The 21,664-nt window shown below is 37.3% G+C and overlaps 1 protein-coding gene across 2 annotated transcripts in view; it reads right to left on the bottom strand.

The window, feature by feature from the left end:
- Positions 1 to 21,664, bottom strand: part of lamc3 (laminin, gamma 3) — a 95,361-nt gene that overhangs the window by 6,260 nt on the left and 67,437 nt on the right. For both annotated transcript variants that reach the window (XM_081366979.1, XM_081366980.1), the window contains 10 exons: positions 5,554 to 5,742; positions 5,083 to 5,334; positions 4,387 to 4,540; positions 3,981 to 4,123; positions 3,285 to 3,463; positions 2,710 to 2,896; positions 1,498 to 1,739; positions 1,310 to 1,386; positions 947 to 1,081; positions 582 to 831 (listed from right to left, as the gene is read on the bottom strand). In XM_081366979.1, coding sequence (XP_081223105.1) covers positions 582 to 831; positions 947 to 1,081; positions 1,310 to 1,386; positions 1,498 to 1,739; positions 2,710 to 2,896; positions 3,285 to 3,463; positions 3,981 to 4,123; positions 4,387 to 4,540; positions 5,083 to 5,334; positions 5,554 to 5,742 — 1,808 coding nt within the window. The remainder of the gene's footprint in view (positions 1 to 581; positions 832 to 946; positions 1,082 to 1,309; positions 1,387 to 1,497; positions 1,740 to 2,709; positions 2,897 to 3,284; positions 3,464 to 3,980; positions 4,124 to 4,386; positions 4,541 to 5,082; positions 5,335 to 5,553; positions 5,743 to 21,664) is intronic.

Here is a 21,664-nt window from a genome sequence, read left to right as displayed (position 1 = left end):
GTTGACCAACAATTACCCCCGGTTTCACAGGCTTAAAGGGTTAGTTCACCCAAAAATACAGCCGAGAATACTTTTTGTGCGCAAAAAAATAAAAAATATTATATAATAATACACAAAAAGTAAAAGGTTGAGCCACTGTAGTCACTTGGACTATTTGAACTTTTCTGGGCTGATTTGCTAAATTACCTAGCAGCCTATGAAGGAGTGAGCCAGCTCTCAGATTTCATCAAAAATATCTTAATTTGTGTTCCGAAAATGAACGAAAGTCTTACGGGGTTGAAACAACATGAGGGTGAGTAATTACTGACAGAATTTTCATTTTTGGGTGAACTAATCCTTTAAGCCTATAGTCCCAGACTAAAACGCATGTTTGAGCTGTTTTAACTGAAAGCAATTTGCACTGACATAACTTGGTGCCATGGTTTTGTCTCAAGATGCACACCAGTAATGTTTTTTTTTTCTAAGCCATGTTTATTAAAGCCATTAAACTAAAGCCTAATGAAAGTCTGTGAAACCGGGTCTCAGTGTATTAAGGCATCAATAGCAGTTCCACAATCTCCATCGAGACTACATGGACAAACCTCTGTAAGTTCTGGATCCTGGGTTGCTGTGACAATTGTTTGATTAAACATCTGTGAGAAAGATGTTATATTGAACTCCTCTGTGAGTGTGAAATTGCCTTCTGTTGTGCGCAGTTCTGATAGTGAAGCAGTGATGTTCTCTAAAATGGCGGCTATCTCAGAGTTGTGCCTCTGAAGTGACAGGTGTGTCACTAAAGTCTCATTAACCCCAAGGGTCAGATTCTCCTTCAACTGCTGCATCTCCTCTAGCCTTTCAGACAAAAATAGATAGAGAGTGACATTTAAAAATGAGTTATTAAGGGCCAATACCCAAAGAACCGCAAAATGCGTTTGATGAATACAGACACAAACATAATGTAACTCACTTCTCTGTGAGATCTTGTACATGAGACTCTGTGGAGTTGTCTTCTAGTAGAATTATCAGCTGTGAATAGGTTCTGTTAGCCATTTTAAAGGCATATCCTGCTGTCTTCTCTATATAAGCTGCCATGTCTGTGTAACTGTTAAAAGAAAACATTACATATGATCATTGAGTAATGACAACATGGTTTTACATTGCTTTAACTAATGAAAATAACTTTATGTTATACAAGATAACATTTTTTAAAGTCAGTTTAATGTAATTTAAGTTGATTTTTTTTTTACAATGTATAAACCATGTTTGCAGAAGTCACATTTAAAACTTGAATCTACATTAAGACAGATTTGTAGTCAATATTTCTGCAAACCTTTTCACTAGCACCTCAGATTCGTTCACTATGGCATTCCATTTGTTTGGTTCTTTAGGGATAACAGAAGGGATGACCTGAGAATAAGATGTTTGAAGAGAATCACAGAGACATAAAAAGCCTCCATTAAGCCTCCATCTCTGGTCAGACAGATTAGACACTCATTTAATTCATCTGTGCAGACTCACCATGCTGTTAAGGTCAAGAGTCATCTTCTGAAGCTGGTCCTGCATATTCAGAGCAGTGGAGAAAGTGTCAACAAGCTCTTGACACTTTTTTTCACCCTTTAGAGTCTTTCCTCTGTCTGATTCTTTCCCACTGTCTGTCAAATTGCAGTTTAGCGCTGTTGCAATGCTACGCAGCTGCAGCTGTAAGGTCTGGGCAGATGTTTCCAGCTGTGAGAACTGCTTAATGAAGGCCTCACGAGCCTCTGCATCAAAGAAGAAACATCAGTGTTGCATCGGCAGTGAGTCTCCAACAAAACAACTGTCACTGGCAAAAGCAACAAAGCTAAAACAAGGCGCACATTTGCATGTGCATCCAACAATAAAATCTCACTTTGTTGATACATTCCACATTTGTCTTTAATAAACTATGATAAATTGTGACTGTCCAAACCATAGTGGACAAATTTGTTTTAGATTTACATTACACTGTTCAAAAGTCTGGGGTCGGTAAGATTTTCAAAGAAGTCTCTTATGCTATTTGATCAGAAATACAGTAAAAACATTAAAACTGTGAAATGCTGTTATAATTTAAAATCTATTTAAAATGATATCTTTCTGATTTGGTCCACAAGAACCATTTTTTATTATTATCGATGTTTAAACAGTTGTGCTTGTGCTGCTTAATATTTTTAGGATTCTTTGATACACAGAAAGTTCAAAATAACAGCCTTTATTTGAAATGTAAATTTTTTGTATCAATGTAGAAGTTTTACTATCACCTTTGATCAGTTTAATCTTTTCGGAATAAAGGTTTTAATTTATTTTCTAAAAATCATACTGACCCCTTTTAAACAGTACTGCATGTTATAGTATAATATTAGATTAGTTCAACCCTCAGAAAAACAGAATAACGGTATTTTACCATTTAATGCCATTTTAAATGTTGATAAATTCTCAGGACAAAAGAGGCTAAAAAGATATTTCACCCAAAAATTATTTCTTCTGCTGAATACAAAAGAAGATATTTAGAAGAATATGGGTAACCAAACAGTTGATGGGCGTTCATCAACTGTTTGGTTACCCATATTCTTCTAAATATCTTCTTTTGTATTCAGCAGAAGAAGAAAAAAATAATTCAGGTTGGGAACAACTTGAGGGTGAGTAAATGATGATAGAATTTTCATTTTTGGGTGAACTATCCCTTTAAGGACTTTTGTCTAAAGGTTTTTTCACCTTGAATAGCAAGGAGGTCCTCCAGGGCATTGGGCAGATAGTCTTCAACCTGGTCCTTCTGTATATGATTGTCCAGGCCATTATGTTGGTGCCTGTACTGCTGGCGCCCACGATACTGCCGACTGTTGCAGTCATAACCACTGAGCAGCGTCTCCAACTCCTGCAGTCTGGCTTTCAGTTTACCGGCCTGTACACATAACAATGTAAAAAATCTAATAAAAACCATTACCAAAACTTGTGAAATAAAAATGTAGAGATAATGTGTAAAAGTGGCAATATAATTTTTTTTTAAACTCCAAAGCACTCAATTACAGCAGTAGATGTAGGTTTGATTATCACACCCACTGAGCTTTCCACAATCATTTAAAGGGCAGAGCTAAAATCATCCTTGCATTACCACCCATTCATGCTCATTATGAACAACCAGAAAGATGTAGGCCATGGGAGCCTACAGTCTCTGAGCAAAGGAACTTAAGTGAGTGGGTGAGATAACAAGTAACTGTGAACTTTTAATCTGCTAGGCAACCATTACATAAACAGATCATTTCTCATGCTTCATCATCTCTCTCACTCACCTGGTCTCTGATGAGACTGTAGCACACAGGGCACTCCTCACATTGGTGGGTTAGGCGGTTCTGGTAGTAGTTCAGTTCACACTTGTCACACTTATAACCAACAAACCCATGGCGACAAGAACACGTACCGTTGTCATGGCACTGCATTGAGGTTGAGCCCATGGGGTCACAATTACATGCTATAGGTGGGAGATTGATATTATGTTATTATGATATTATTAAATATATGTATGGAATATTAGATATACATTCATTTGTATACATTTTTCAAAAATCATTTAACATTTTTTTGGTTTAAATACTTCTAGAATTAATCAAAACAAAGTGTTATAGTTGTAATTTTACTGAGCTGAATTCACAGTAAAATACGGTTTGGTTTTGTTCCATGTCTGTCATGTTATCCCCTGTTCTAGTCATGTGATCCTGCCATGTGTTATGTGTTGTCATGTTGTCATTAGTTCATTGTTCACAGGTGTCCCTTGTCTTGTCATTAGTCTTGTGTGTATTTAAGCCCTCATGTATGCCTTGTGACTTTGTCAAGTATTATTTCCCTGTAACCACTGTGCTAAGCGTCATGTCCATGTTTATGTTTTGAGTTCACGTCATGCCTTTGTTTTATAAAAGTAAAATAAATAAAGGATTTTTTTAAAAGGGAAAATCTGTTTTGACAATTGTGTGTTTAGTGACACTTAATACCTCTGCAGCCTCTAGAGGAGAAACCGAAGAATCCCATTCGACAAATGTCACATGACACCCCCAATACACCTGTTCGACACATGCACTGTCCTGTGACTGGATGACATACTGAAGAGGAGGAGCCAATGGGATTGCAGTTACACCTATAGAAAAGAAAAAGAGAGTGCAGCATTTATGCAATTTAGTCTATAGGCCGGCAGACAGACAGACATGCAGACAGATAGATAGATAGATAGATAGATAGATAGATAGATAGATAGATAGATAGATAGATAGATAGATAGATAGATAGATAGATAGATAGATAGATAGACATGCTGACAGATAAATAGACAGGCAGGCAGACTGATAGACATGCAGACAGACAGGCAGACGTGCAGCCAGACAGACATATCCCAAACCTTACATCTCACAGCCCAAGCCTGGCTGCAGGTTGAAGTAGCCTGATTCGCACTGTCCACAGTCTCTTCCGGTCACATGACTCAGGCAAACACAGTTTCCTGTGTCCGGGTGGCAGTCATTCGGGGAACCTGATGTACCAGCCACGTTACAGGCACAAGCTGAGAAACATAAGTTTACAACCTTATGATGCAAGATACACAAAAAGTTATGCCACCAATTTTTTTACGAGTTACACAAATTTCAGAAAAATCTTCTCACCCACATAATGATAAATGTTGTCTAGATCATGCACAAAATGTTTTTTTAATGTCTTCATTCTAATGAGGCATGCAACAAAGTTTTTGAAGGATAAAATGCTTGATGTTGCTGAACATCTCAAAAACAATTTAATATCAGTTTTGAAGTCTCAAAACACCACTAATGTTACACAGAGTTCTTTACTTTTTATACTGAGCTAATGGCACTTTCTGTCTCCTACTCCTTTGAGTTTACTTTTTTACATTTGCAATAAGGCACTATGCAGTATATTTATTAAGCCATTGGCTGGTTTTCACATTATAGGTCATTTCAGATTACACTGTCCTTAGTAGGCAAAGGCACTCGATACACATTAATACTTCCTGTAGTGACTATACACACCCGAAATCAACAATCAAATGTCTTCATTGTGTGCCACATTCATGTTTTAAATGACACTCACGTTTGCACTTTCGCTCTGGATTGGGTTCCTTGGCCAAAGCGTTGCCATAGTAACCGGATCTGCATTTTTCACAATGTTCCCCAGTCGTATGTCCAAGGCATTTCAGACAGCGTCCAGTCATGTGATTGCACACGCCCACAGCGTTGGGATCCACGTTCCCATTACACTCGCACATCACACACGGTTGCACTGTGCCACCCCAGCCCAGAGGGTTTCCATAGAAACCATCTTCACACAATTCACACCGTACACCTGGGAATCCATTCAAATCCATTAGCAGTATTTACATACTATCCATTGTTGCTCTTTGTGTTTGTGCTTTGGATAGAAGCATCTGCTAAATGACTAAATGTACATTTATTTACAGTGAGTGCATAATGTACTTCAACTACTAATGTATTTACTTATTAATGCTGAACTGAATATTTGTGCAGAATTATGCAAATAGCACATAAATTGACTGCAACTGACCCCTTTGGCCTGTCGGACAGTTGGTACAAACCACGTCCCCTGTCTCTGGTACCTGGGCGCAGGTGGTGCGATCTGGACAAGGACAAGGTAAGCAGTCGCCTGAGCTGTCAGTCAGTGCATTGCCATAGTAACCATCTTCACAACGCTCACAATAACGGCCAGTGGTGAAGTCTGTGCAGTCACACACACCTGCAATAAAATACACACAAAGAGAGCTTATACAACAAAAATATAGTCCTCTTTTGATGAGAAGCGCATATGTTCAATCATTAGATTCACTGAGCCTTGCACACGAACACACTGAAACTGCATGAATACAATATGAGTTTCTACAAAAGCAAACAAACTCAAATGGCTTTCTGGCTCAGCGCAGAAACACCAGGGTGTGAGCATCACGTATCAATTTATCAGCTCAGACAAGCAGTTCAACGCTGTCAGTGTCAGCACGAAAACAAGCCACAATATGCCATTGGGCAAAACACTGGGCTCCATTTGGATTCTGCCCACATGCCCTGACAGTTTTCACAGAGACACACAAGTGGAGATTTACTAAACACACATACTAAATAAAGAAGAGTACACATGATACACATGATATAAGTAATAAAAATTAATAAGTATAAAATATTGTAAAAAATAAATAAGCACTACACCTTAGAAAATAATAATAATAATATATATATATATATATATATATATATATATAATTATTTTTTTGTATCATTTTATCATAAAAAATAAAAATATGATAAATATATAAAAATGTATTTGTTTTATTTTATTTATACACACCCCTCCACTGTTAAGAAAAAACAGTGCACTACCCATCTAAGGCAGCAGATGGCAATATACCATTACATATAAAGTGTGTGAGTGTGTGAGAGAAAGAGAGAGAGAGAGAGAGAGAGAGAGAGAGAGAGAGAGAGAGAGAGAGAGAGAGATGTGACCAGTCTGTAACTATGCAGCTTGAGTGTATTTGCTCTTAAACCATATTACCGAAGCTACTGAAAACTGTCCAAACGAATCTGCCATCAAAAGCTTATGATTATTTATGATTCAGTAGTAAGAACTCAGTTCAAATCATTTATGATTATTAATTCTTTTTGCCAATAAGAAAAACAAAGTTCAAACAAAATCTCCAGATACGTTCTTCTATCTATCAGATTATTCGACTTTTATAAATACTACACACGTATATTCATGTTAAAAGAACCTCATTCTTGACATTTGTATGAAATATGTAGAGCACATGAGACGAATAGTAAAGCAGCTTCAGGAAGGACAGGAACCCAGAAAGATCAAAGAAAATAACACCATAAATAACAGACTCTAACACTCGTAACATGCATTCCAGGGAAAACCTCTAAAACTACTGAACTGAATATCAGCCCAACTAACACTGCAGTTCTCTATTGAGAGAGTTCAGAGACAAATCACCAGCATGGCAAAAACAGAAAGAAACCAGTGATAAAAAGTTATTGATAAAAGTTCAATGATAAAAGTTAGATAGAAGTTCTATGCATAAGATACCTTCAGAAACTTGCTAATAAATGATTTAGACATGCAGATGGTTTGAATAAAAGCACACTATTCTGTGCAGTGTAAATTGATGGTGAAAAAAAAAACAACTCTGTCTGTCGGTCAGCGAGGTCGTGTGAAGATACTGGCTCTCTGTGTTAATCTGATGGCTAATTTACACCTATAGGCCTATCAATCGGGTAATCACATCATTATCATTCAAGGACAAAGACTTCAGACTCCTGCTGTCCCTCAAAATCACTAAATGCCACAGAGATTTTGCCAGGTTAACACTAATAGATTTAATAAGGTTTCACCGAGAGATAGTTGGGTGCCTTAGAGCAACGAGAGAACGAGACAGAAATAACCCAGAGGAAAAATGTATTGCTCAGTTGCTTTTTCTAAGCACAGGAGACTTAGTTGTGATTCTCCTATATCTCATATATCTATATATCTCTATTTAGTATCAGTAACAGTGTTTCAGATGTTTCTCCTAAAATTCCTAAGGAGAAATAAAAGTAGACACAAAGGAGACCTGAGAAATTATCTAAAACATTTAGAACATCTCTTTATTGCCTTGCTGCAATCTCTTTTAAGACTCCATTATAGGAATATTTTATTGTCCAGAAGTTGCTTTTTCTAAGCTCATGAGACATAGTTGTGATTCTCATATCTCATTTTAATATATCAACAGTACCTTGGATGTTTCTTCTAAAATGACTTGAGAGAAATAAAAGTACGCAAATGAAACCTGAGAAAGTTCTGGGAGAAAAGAGTCCAAAATGAGAAAGGGCTATGAGAAACATCTCTATGCTGTAATCTCTTTCAAGACTCCATTATAAAATGTTTTATTGCTAAGAAGTTGCTCTTTCTTTCTTTCTTTCTTTCTTTCTTTCTTTCTTTCTTTCTTTCTTTCTCTTTCTTTCTTTCTTTCTTTCTTTCTTTCTTTCTTTCTTTCTTTCTTTCTTTCTTTCTTTCTTTCTTTTGATTAGCTTTGGGGGTTTTCACTTTTAATGGACAGGATAGTATGCAGGGAAAATTGGGAAAGGCGAGAAGGGAACGGGCAGGAAAGTACCTTTAGCTGGGACTTGAACTCATGCATGCTGTCAAGGGTTACTAGTTTAAATTATTCTTCAGTGGCAATGCATGTTGTGTTTGTGTAGATGAATGAGATTGAGACTACTCAAATATTTCTCCTAGACAGGAATGAGGTTACTTTAACATAAAATTGAGACTTCAGCTCGAGTCTCCTGCTTCTCACACTTGTCTCCTGAGACAAAAACTCTAACACTCTCACATTTGTCTCCTTTAAAGTTTTAGAAGAGACCTCAACAACACCAATATAACAAAGAATAATGCTAAGGTGCTATATTTGTAAATAAAGTATATGAATTGTACATACAGTATACACACACATATATACACACACATTTAACCCTCTCGGCTTCTTCGGTCAAAAATGACCGAAAACTTGACCGAATGGGATGACACTTGGTAACTTTTGTTGTATTAGCTATGTGAACACACAAACAAATCATGGACATGATTCGGATATGTTAAAGGTCGTAAAAAAATAGTCACACTTAGCTTCCTCCCGGTCAAAAATGACCGACATAGGAAATTAATGGGAAATACAAAAAAAAATACGAAAACTCAGAGAAACTTTTGGTGGTACAAACTACAAATCAGCCACTGCAGAAAAAAAGTGCACAGCAATAAAGGGGTGACACTCTAAAACATCAAGAGTGCAAATATGGCTTTGATATCCCCTCATGGGCAATTTTTTCTCCATGAAGAATATCTTGTCATAAGAGCAATAGATTATGTTAATTTTGGGCTCATTTTAATTGTAATAATATGCTGTAAACTTTTTTAACTTAACAAAACTGTCTAGAAATCATTTGGATGGTTATACAACCTGGTGATATTGGTGACTTTCCCCGCTCCCCCCAGCGTTCCCAGGCGGAAAACCAATCTTGCAACTTGGGGACTACCGTCCCGGCAGCGATATTTTTTTTCCCAGGATGGTAGGGGAAGGCTCATGAATATTCATTAGGGAAGTCATCCCTGATTGGTCTTAACCCCAGTGACGGGTAGGTTTAGGGTGGGGTTAGGGGTAGGTCATCAGACCCCCAGTGGCGGGTAGGTTTAGGGGTGGGGTTAGGGGTAGGTCATCAGACCAATCAGGGATGACTTCCCTAATGAATATTCATGAGTCTTCCCCTACCATCCTGGGGAAAAAAATATCGCGTCCCGGCAAGATAGAAATTGGAAGTCTCGTGAGAAGCGAGAATGAGAACGAGAACGAGAACGAGCGCGAAACACGAATTGCTTTACGGCAATTCGACATAAACACACGCGCATGTATGATGTATTACCAGATTACCCACCTCGGTAGACATAGCTCCACACGATACAGTTGGCTTGCTCCGATCAAAACAAACGCACATGAGCAGCGGTAGAGAGGGGGAGGAGGCCGCCGCAAGTGAGTTTTTTACGACCGTGTTGTGAAATATACGCCCCCCCCCCACAGCTGTAGGGGGAGCTCGTGGGGAAAACATTCGACAACAAAAGAGAAAATCAGCGAAGAAGTGACTAGAGTTTGCTAGAGTTGCCAAGTTCTCCTTTACGAGTTTTTCAAAGTGGATACATTCACTGTAAAGTTTGTGTTAATCAAGGCAAGATTTTTGAAAAATGTGGTAATGAATGTTTTCGCAGCTAGGTGGCGCCTGCTGGCGGTACACTCGGTTTTAGAGGGATTACTCAGCACTCGTTAGGAGTTAATAAATGAGATTAGATGCATTAAAAAGCTGAGATCCTAAGCTTTAAAATTATATATTTGATATATGAAAATTTGTTGTTCCATTCAGTGGTTGCTTAGTAATTAATTTTTTTCTTTCCGAATGGGAATCAAACAAAATAAATAAAATAAATAAATAAAAAAGCTTTAGGCAGCCTATAGGCGGTTACAGGACATTACACAAATGTATGTATTTTTAAAGCCACTAGATGGCGGTCTTCTCACTTGATTTTTTTTTTTTTTTTTTTTTTTTTTAGGCCTGCACTCTATTTTGATGTGAAATGTTGCATTTATTGAAAAAAAGGAAAAAAAAATTATATATATATATATATATATATATATATATATATATATATATATATATATATATTAATTCTAATGGAAAAAATAGCTCATAAAAATTATATAATTAATGCAAAGTATCATAAAAAACTCTAAATATTCTAAATAATAATCAGAAAATAGAACAAAAATATATTTGATTGGTTATCCTGGGAAAAAATTAAGTTAAATTCTAAAGTCGTTTTTGACCGGGAGGAAGCTAAGTGTGACCCATTTACGAAGAAGCCCAGAGGGTTAAGTCTATATATACATAATATATACACACGCACACACGCACACGCAAATCTTGGAACACATACTGCCTTATAAGCCAGTGTGCCATCATTGTGAGATAAGAGATTTTGACTGCCATTAATAGATCCAAATCAGAGACAGAGGAAACAAAGAGAAAAGAGCAAGAGGCAGAGAAAAATGGACAGATGGACCGAGAGATCAATAACGGGAACCAGTGTGTGATAACTTCAATGAAAAGCACCTTAGTTCATAAGGAAGTCTGGAGTCTTTAAAGAAAAGCGGAAAGGGTGTCTGGGTTTTTGTTTTTTGTCTGATTTTATAAGCAGCTGGGTTCGGCCGTGTTCCCCTTCCTCTGTTTATTTGTTCTGCTGAATTAGATTTAGGAGGCATTTTATTTTCAGTCTTTGGGAGGTCTGGGAACACAGTGTGTGTGCATAGGCATATGTGTCTGTGTCGGTCTGACCTGGAAGAAACAAAATTAACTCGGTCTTACTAAAATAACCACCGCTCCATATATCACTTCACCAAGACAAACTTAAACTATCACAAAAATCAATACCACTCTCTTACACAACAAAACAGAGGACACACAGCAACAACACAACACAATACAAAGCAAAAAAAAAAAAAAAAAACGGGGACAAAAAGCACCGAAACAAGAAAAATGTGGTCTTTTTATGAAGTCAGAAGACTTGGATTACAGTACACAACATGGACCACATTTCTGATACTTTTATGGTGATTTAGCATCCTTTTTTTTTCCTATTTGAAAGTTTCAGTCTCCATTTATTTTAATTGCATGGAAAACATTGTGTGTTTTTACGGTTTTATGGAAGAAAGAATGTGAGGATGAGAAATGATCTTTCTTTTTGAGTGAACTACATGTAAGATTTTCAAACACTATTCAAACTTATTAACTGAGACAACATTAAAAAAAATTTTTTGTGTGTGTGACAAAATTCACATTTCAGTTGTGTTGTCACCCCAGTCATTTTGCAATCCAAAGGCAACAGGTTGATGGAAAATTTTGGACCAGATTCAAATAATAACTGAGCGCTTCAAGATGACATATTGGGGTTAGAATTGTTGCATTATTCCAAATAAATAGATTAAGATCCACAAATAAATGTAAAGAGTTTCACAAAAATGTATAAAATTCACAAAGAAATAAAAATGAGATTTGCAAATAAAAAAAAAAATTACACATTTTTTTATAACTCTGCCTGCCATTTATTTGTGTACCGCTTTCTGTGCATTTTTAAATCGCTGCACACATTTGTGAATAGCTTCTTGAGCATTTGTAAATCCCCAAACGCATCTGTGGATTTTGAAACAGTTCTAGCGTCGACGTGCAGACAAATCCACAAATAAGTGGACTCCAAATAAGTGGATTCTTGCACCCTTGAAAGGAGCAGTAATAATCTTTGGGCGCTTGCTGGAGTTTAAAGCCTCTTTATATTTCCATCAGGATAAACTCAGGGAATTATGATCATCACAGATCCCGAGCATCATGATCAGTAACACCCTCTCTACGCAAGAGGCGCGACACAGCGCGTTAAAAGCAAATAGTGCCCCATTATCTTTTCACTGCTGCTGTAGCAGTTTCAAATAATGTAAAACTAGCATGTTTGAAATGTTAACACATTTTTCCCTATGTGACGTCTGTTTTCTTAGCTGCAGATATGAACTGTCTGCACATACATGCGATTACACGAGGACAAGTGATTTGCACATTCGCTTTGCCCAGTGTAGATACGATGTAAGAAATTACAGAACATATGATTTTGTCTTTTAAAGCACAATCGCGGTGACAAATAGCTATAGGACATAAATAAATGTCATGTAGAATACCAAATATGAGCCCAAATGACCACCCGCGATGTAACAGTACGAGCCTCAGCATCAGCGTGTACTGGGGTTGGATGCTGCAATTAAAAATCTTGCAATGCTGAAAAATACATCTATGTATTTAGCCTACTTTAGATGCTGTAAGTTACTTTTACCATAAAAACTATTAAGTCTGATTCATATGAAATATTATTTGTGTGATCAAGTGTTTTAACCGATCAATAAATGCATATCGCTTGTCTAACGGGCGTATTTCACTTTTAAATGCATGATATCTCTTGGAATGCAAAAACCTGTCACAAGTTTAAAAAGAACCCACCTATATCTTCTCAACAAATATCTTCTCTACAAACAAAGGGAATCGTAATACAGGTATTTAATATTTAAAATACTACTTATAATGCTCTATAGATTGTTAGATCCACGGAGCTGATCATATGCAACATCACAACTCCTTGACTGAAGAAGTGGGAAAAGCTGTTGTGTGACAGTAATTTCACCTATTACACAAACTCATGTATTGAGCACGAGGTTGAAACCAGTTATTCATTAGTCAGCTACTTATTGATGCTTTTCTGTTCTATCTTGAATAACGTGACGCTTCCATAACGCGCTGTTTCTCTGGCTTTTTCCAAGGCTTATAAAAATTTTGGCTTGGCTTGACACACAGTCTAATGGTCTAACTCTAACAAAATCCAAAATTTAAACATCTTTTGCTGTAGCAATTTTATGGGCCTTACGCATCCTCCCTATTTGAACCAATGCTGATGAATGATGAATGAGCAAAGTTATTTCAGAGCAGGATCGCCCAGAGTGTAAAGCCAAACGTGGTTGTAGCGAGAACGTGCTACGAATGGCCAGCTCAATGTGGCCATTATCTGATTGGCTTGAGTAAACGGTGGTTGGAGTCCACTTATTTTTGGATTTGTCTGCACGTCGACGCTAGAACCGTTTCAAAATCCACAGATGCGTGTGGGGATTTACAAATGCTCAAGAAGCTATTCACAAATGTGTGCAGCAATTTACAAATGCACAAAAAGCGGTTCACAAATAAATTCCAGGCAGAGTTGCGTTTGTAAAATAATAAAACATTTGTAAACATTTTTTTATTTGCAAATCTCATTTTATTTATTTGGGAATTTTATAATTTTTTTGTGAAACCCTTTACATTTATTTGTGGATCTTTTTATTTGTGAATTTGATCAATATTTGTGAAACTCTTACATTTATTTGTGAATCTTAATCTATTTATTTGGAATAATGCAACAATTCTAAGCCCATATGACATTCCTGTCAGCATTGCAACTGTGATGAGAATGTGTGCAATACAGTTGCAATGATTAATCACATGACATTTTTCAGCACAAAGAGCCAGTTAAACCTGGTCGTATAAAGAGAGAGACAGGAGGGAGAACGGGAAGGTGAGAGAGGTTACATTTAATTCTGTTTGAGCGTAAAAGAAATGCTTGCTACCATCTGTCTGTCGGCCTCTGCGGATGTTAAAGTTGCCCTTATGGTAATATGAGACAGATGTGGCAGCTATTGACTGGCAGACATTTTGTCCCCATAATGTAGGGTTTACAAACACACACACACACAGAGAGAGAGAGAGAGAGAGAGAGAGAGAGAGAGAGAGAGAGAGAGAGAGAGAGAGAGAGAGAGAGAGAGAGAGAGAGAGAGAGAGAGAGAGAGAGAGAGAGAGAGAGAGAGAGAGAGAGAGAGAGAGAGAGAGAGAGAGAGAGAGAGAGAGAGAGAGAGAGAGAGAGAGAGAGAGAGAGAGAGAGAAACAACCACTTCCCTGTGCACAGATCAAAAGCTGCTGGCTTGGAAATTGCATTCATTTGCATTTTGAACCAAAAGTCTCCTTATTCCCTTAAACTGCTTCACGACTGACAGTGATGTCAGTTTAACATTCTCTCACAGAAAGTCCATATTTATTGGCTTATCAATCAAGATTAATCAAGCTGATGTTACATTATGTCCAATTAATGGTCACAAAAGAGGCCAGGTTAATTTTATATTCAAATCAGAATCCTAAATGTGTACAGACTCATCTTTGCTATGCAAAACAGGATATCCATGGCCAGAGGTATGCTGGGATTATCATATCAATGTCTTTACTTGAAATCTTGCATTTCTTCAGGCAAGTTTATTCCCAGCACCTGACATTTGTACCTTTCTTCTTTTTGAATTATTCACTTCTTCAGGGTGGCTAAATGTCAAAACCTCCACATGGGCCCTTCCTGGCTCTTTGAGAGGGGTGAAAGAATGAGAGTAAAAATAAAGGCGTCCCTCTCTTTCCAAAAACAGATGCATGAAAAGGACCCATCCCTGCAGCTGTCCTTTGGGAAAAGGGCGCTCTAGACGTTGGACTTCATCAGTCATAATGCGTTCGAGCTCTTTAGAATATTCAGTACAGTTTGGTCTACAATACTTTATAGAGCTAATGAGACTGTAGCATTTTCATTTAGGAGGCTCCAGATGGTTAGCCAGAAACTTTTTTTTGTTGCTTAAAAATATTTATTTAAAGGATAACTGTCGCCAAAATGCAACCTAGGGTCTTTTTGTTTATCTAACCGAGGCAAACTTTCGTTTAAAAGTATAATTACCGTATAGTTTGATCGTATTTTTTTGGACCGTTTTCGGTCAAATTGCCTTTTGAGTGGGAGTGCTTGGGGCACGACTATGATAGCATCAAAAATCTATTTTTAAAACACTAAGTAGGTTCGACACAACATGAAACTTTGCTCAAAGTATCACCAGGCAGGGGCTCTACACATATTGTTTGTGTACACAGAGTTTACTAAAAAGAAAGATTTTGAACAACTTGCAACGTAACAGGGAGGAGAGTAAAGATGGAATAAAACAGATAATTTGTTGTTTTGTCGTTTGAAAATTTGAAAAAGGATGCTCATATAAGAAGCAATACTAAAATTCAGAGTCAGTTCATTCACATTCGGAGATCGACTATTTTTGACTGTCAAAATGCCGGCGGACACAGCTACAGTGAGTTGTTCAAAATCATTCTTTTTTTTTTTTCATCAATCTCTTTATTCAATTTTGAACATGAAACAAGAACAAACAAAGTTCCCCTTCACATACAAAAATAAAAAAATCCTACTAAAAATCAACAAAAATAAACAACAACAAACAACATAGTAATAATGGAGAGAGAAAAAAAAAAAAAAAAAAAACACATTAACTAATAGCTGTGAGTGACGGTCCAAGGACTACTGCCCAGTCATTTGCAGCAAAAAACGTGGGACACTAAGTTTACTCAGGATTGTCTGGGAAGGTCAACTTCCCAACATATTCAAAAAAGGGATCCCACGTCTTTGAAAATTTAGCCTGGGAGCCCCTTAACAAATGCCTAATTTTTTCCAGTTTGGCAAAGTAAAGGACATCCCTAATCCAGTGAATGTGTGATGGAGGTGTAGGAGACTTCCATTTCAAAAGTATCAAACGCCTTGCTAACAAACTAACAAAGGCGATGAACATCTTGGCCTCTGAAGACAATGACATTGTGACCGGAATTACCCCGAAAAGTGCAGTGACAGCATCAGGCACTATTCTCTTCCCTGTGACCTCACTCAAAGAATCAAAAATATTTTGCCAATAAGTTGTTAGGACAGGACAAGACCAAAACATATGTATATGTGTTGCTGCTGCCTGGTGACAGTGGTCACAAGTCGGGTCAATGTTGTTAAACATCTTAGAGAGCCTGGTCTTAGTCAAATGAGTACGGTGTAAAATTTTACACTGGATCAATCCATGTTTGGCACAAATTGAAGAGTGGTGTACTTTGTCAAGAACATTCCCCCACATATCTTCAGTGAACGCAATCCCCAGATCTTCCTCCCATAGCGCTTTAATTGACGACAAAGAATCTGAGTGCGTGGATCTGAGCGTAAATGAGTGAAATCATACCCTTCAAAGCAGGAACTGGTTTTAAAAAAGTATCAAGGGGTGTGTCAGAGGGTATAGAAGGAAACTGAGGGAACCTATGAAAAACAAAATTATGGATCTGCAAGTACCTAAACAACTGTTCAAATGAGGCGAAAGTGTTGTCAATGTAGAGATCCTTAAATGTTTTAAAACCCTTATTGGACCAAACCTCAAATGCACGATCAATTAATGATGGAGGGAAGGAGTGATTAGCTGTTATTGGTGCCAAAACAGAATATGTTTGAAGACCAAAGCAACGTCTAAACTGATTCCAAATCTTCACAGTTGTCTTAATAATGACATTTTTGGTCTTCAAAATCTTTCTTTTTAGTAAACTCTGCGTACACAAACAATGTTCTCAATGCTCAAGTTCATGTGTAGAGCCGCTGGTGATACTTTAAGCAAAGTTTTATGTTGTGTCGAGCCTTCTTAGTGTTTTAAAAATAGATTTTTGATGCTATCATAGAAGTGCCCCAAGCACTCCCATTCAAAAGACAATTTGACCGAAAACGAAAATACGGTCAAACTATAGGGTAATTATACTTTTAAACAAAAGTTTGCCTCGGGTAGATTAACAAAAAAGACCATAGGTTGCATTTTGGCAACAGTTATCCTTTATTTAAGAGTTTGTATGTCTTCATGTATGCTTTATTTTTATTTTTTTTACTATCTTTACTATTTTTGTCTTGAGCAATCTTTCAGTATATAGACTACCGTTCAAAAAATTGGGGTCAGTACATTTTTTTGTTTTAAATTCTTTTTTATTAATTCTTTACATTAAAAGACATTAACATTAAATTGTCCGAAAAGTGTCATTAAAGACATTTATAAGGTTACAAAAGATTCTATTTCAAGCAAATGCTGTTCTTCTGAACTTTCTATTAAAAAAATTGAAAACTCTATTCCTTCAATCTTTCACTTGAAGATGTGTGCTCACTATTCTGAAAAATAGACTGCAAATTTTCTATTACACACGCAGTTGTCTTTTCTCACTACAGAATATCTTCCAGTTATTTTCCCTTGTCCTTTCATTATCTTTTTTTCACCTCCTTTTATAAGGTCTGCTTCACTATAGGAACAATGACAGTAGGAACAGAGAGAGAAAAAATCAGAAGAGAACATACAAAAAAAAAAAAACAGCCTTTTAAATGTATGACTCACCCTTATAAAACACATTTTAAAACCCATTTGAACACTGGACATCATATAACACGTGGATCTAAGAATATATTTAAGTCTGAGTTGACCATTCAACTCTCTTTGGACAAGCGTGTGGGGTGTTTTTTCTTCTTTGTTTCCTGGTTTTAATTAAGTACATTTTCAGACAAACATCCTTTGCTAGGAAAAATAGATGGATGTTATTTTTATGTGGTGGTTTATGCAGTATAAAGTAATTCATTGTTTTTGCTATATTTACTGATCTAAAACGAATGCACATCTACTTCGCAAAGGATGCGGAGAGAAAGAAAGTGAGAGCAAGAGAGAATTAAAAAGACACAATGGACCAGGGTGAGATATGAATGCTATCACACTCTCTGTGACTGTTCCAGTTAATGTATACAGAATACATTTATATGAAAACCCCATTCTCAGAAAGCCACTCTTTTTCTGCTGCTCTCTCTGTTCTTTCCCTCATTCTTCCAAGACAAATACAAGCTCTCTCCACCTAATTTTATGGATGGGATCCCTTAAATTAACACGGTCAGGAAAAACACTCAAGAAAGAGACTAGAAAACACACACGCACGCAAAATACGTGCATCCGAAGGACATATGCTTGACTTCATTAGCCCTCCAGCACAACACTGTGCCACAGTTCCATTTTTCCGCCACAAATATTAACATTTTCCAATCTGTTGTATTGCTCGCAGGAAAATAGAAATGACACAAACGGGTAGACTTTAAATATATCACAATTACGAAGCACCACTGGTTTCAGCCCAGAGAGGCGAGCTTCCCTCCTCTCTTATCTCTGACCAAACAAACAACACCTGTGCTAAGTGACAAGACTAATAACCAATTAACAGCCAATTACAATTACCGTGAGAAACACCCTCGCACTTGGAAATAATAAATCAAAGGGGCGTGGCCTGTCCGCGAACTAACCATTCCTAAAGCGGAAATGAGATCAAATCAATGCTCATCAAAGGACTAACAAAACATAATTAGGCTTACGAATAGAAAATGAGATTAAAACACACTGAGTTTTTGGTGCACAGAAAAATGAGGAGTGACGTATGCATATGCTAATGATAAGCGTGCTGATTTTCAGCGGGGACCTTGCAGGCCTAGTTCTATTTACGAACCTGGAAAATATTTAAGCAGCTAAATGACAATGAACAGCACCCGCTGTGACTTGGGCAAAATCTGCTTTGAAGTTAAACAGGTTCATAAATAAATAAAAGGAGTGGGCTCCTCCTTTTCTCCTGGGAGTTGGAGATTTCCTGTGCATACTTTCGTTCGATCTTTTGCCCCCCTTGATCTCCTATTGCTTTGATTCCCTAGTTCCTTCTTCCTTCCATTCCCTCCCTTTTTCTCGCATGCTCTCACTCTGCTTCAACCTTTTGCCTACCTCAAGTGGTAGATAAAGTCATGTCTGACATTAATTTGTAATGTTAAAGACTTGTACCAAACTAATCACACATTACGCTCATAATAAGAACGATGGAGGTTTAATTTGCCGCACATTAAGAGAGTGAAATTACTCATCAGTGTGAAAGAGAGACAGACAGAGAGAGAGAGAGAGAGAGAGAGAGAGAGAGAGAGAGAGAGAGAGAGAGAGAGAGAGAGAGAAAGATGGGAGGACAAACGTTCAAATCCATGCCAGGAGTCGTCGCTGAAAGGAGACAGGCACAAATAAACACTGTTTGTTGTGCAATCGACATTACAATTAATTAGTCGGTGGTTGGCTCGCCGGTCTAATAGAGGAAAGAGTAGTGAGCGTGAACTATCTACCCTGTACAGAAAGACAGCCCGCCATTCTGCTAATAGGGTCACGGAAAGAACAAGAGGAGGAATGAAAAAGTGAGAGAGGAACAAGGGGAAGCAATACAGAAAATGACAGGAACAAGAAGAGGATTGTGAGAGGAACATTTGAGTTATTGTGCTGGAGGTATAAAAATGCGTTTGGAAGTCAGAGACAGTATAAGCAGACCACTTAAATGAATTTGGAGAAATTGCAGCAGTCTATATGGTGGCTGTAGGAATAGAAGTTATATATTTAAGATAAAAGAGCAAATCCATATTTTTGATAGATGGATTACCTGTTTATTTTTTTATTTTTAATTTTTTATCTATATAGGAGCTGTACTTGTACATCTATTACACAACCATTCAAAAGTTTGAAATTTGAAACTCTAAATACATTGTTTTTGAAATTCGTCCTTCTGTTCATCAAATGTAGCATTTAATTAATCAAAAATACAATCAAAAACATGTTTACAGTTTAAAATGATTACTGTTTAAAATAAATGTTTTCTATTTTAGTCACTTCAGTTCAAAAGTTTTGGGTCAGTAATGGCGCTTTTCCATAACCAGTACCAGCTCAGCTCGACTCGGCTCGCTTTTCGCTCATTGCAGATAGTACCTCCACAATAGTACCTGGTTGTCATAGCGACACCACGGGAAACTGCCATGACTTAATCTTCTACGCGACACACACCCGCTACCCACACACACACAGGACAATGGAGGAAATCAAGTGTATGCTGTTTTTGGATGTTTTTGTTTTTGCTGTTTTTTTTATTCAGGATACTCCGTCTGGCGCGTGCAATGATGACACAGTGAATAGTGACGATTCTCTCTAACCAATCAGCAGTCTGCCATGTTTTCAAGTCAGATTTTAGTATCGCTTCAGCTCGCTCAGAACCTCGCCGGAGGTGGTACGAAAAAAAGTACCTGGAAGCAGGTACAGGTACAAATTTAACACAGTGGAAAACCAAACAAAGGCGAGTGGAGGCGAGCCGAGTCGAGTCGAGCTGGTACTGTGTAGTGGAAAAGCGCCATAAGTTTTTGTTTGTTTGTTTGTTTGAAAGAAAGAAAGAAATTAATACTTTTATTTAGCAAGGCTGCATTAACTTGTTTAAAAGTGACAGTAAAAGCATTTATAATGTTACAAAAGATTTATATTTCAAATAAATGCTTTCCTTTTGAATTTTCGAATAAAGAATATTTGAAAATATTAGGCAGCACATTTATTCAACATTGATAATAATAAGAAATGTTTCTTGAGCACCAAATCAGCATTTAGATAATTCTGATCATGTGACATTGAAGACTGGAGTAATGGCTGCTCGCCATCCCAGCAATAAATTGCAGTTTTAAATATATTAAAATATTACTGTAACTTTGATCAAATAAAAGCAGCCTTGGTGAGCATAAGATACTTGTTATATTCGTTATATATGTTATAGATGCTTGTGTTATAGAAATCCTTCTAATGTGCTGATTTGGTATTCAAGAGTCTTTTCTTATTATTAGCACATTTGAAAATGGTTGTGCTGCTTAATGAACTGTAGAAACAGCAGAACCATGTCTTTTTTACTTGTTAAAGTAGTAAATTACACATGCATTTCTTGTAAGTCACTGTACGTTTTCAAGTGAAATTTCGGTAATATAAATGGCCCAACACAAACACATTTTTCTCATGTCATTATATTGATTTATGAGAGATGAAGGCTATTCCGTACACAAGATCTAACCAGCACAGTGACAGAAGTGTACATGAGAGTTTGTAGTTTGAGAAAAAGCCCCCTGGTGCTTGAAGCTTCATTGAAGAGCACACACTAACATCAGCTTTATCTGCCACAGTCAAAAGAAGATGCTGCTGGCCTTTAGGAAGAGCTAAAGGAAAAAGCCACATCTGACACTTGCATGATAAATGATTAGAAATTATTATCCTGGATGAATAAGTGCCAGTTTCTTTCAAAAAAATGTCTTAGTGTTTCATACTTCTGAATGTTAAGGTGATGATACACAGGGCAACTTTTTGAGCAATGTTGCAGGGCAATCTTGCCGAGCGATTGTTGCTTGGGCACTTTCCCATTGAAAATGGGCAATAAATATATATCTGGATAATTTAGATTGGTCGTGGGCCCTGTGTCTCATCTGGTTGCAACATTGCCCAGCAACATTGCCCAAAAAGTTGCCCTGTGTATCATCACCTTTAGTGTATCTACCAGCTGAGGCTCATCTGTAAAGGTGATGATACACAGGGCAACTTTTTGAGCAATGTTGCTGGGCAATCTTGCCGAGTGATTGTTGCTTGGGCACTTTCTCATTGAAAATGTTCAATAAATTCCTATCTGGATAATTTAGATTGGTCGTGGGCCCTGTGTCTCATCTGGTTGCCCGTTGATGGCAACATTGCCCAGCAACATTGCTCAAAAAGTTGCCATGTATCATCACCTTAAGGGCAGGTGGGACA

The sequence above is a fragment of the Scardinius erythrophthalmus genome (assembly GCF_964197995.2).
Source record: "Scardinius erythrophthalmus genome assembly, chromosome: 5".
NCBI lineage: Eukaryota > Metazoa > Chordata > Actinopteri > Cypriniformes > Leuciscidae > Scardinius > Scardinius erythrophthalmus.
Note: the sequence above shows the minus strand (reverse complement) of the source record. Positions and strands in the feature narration are given on the sequence as shown.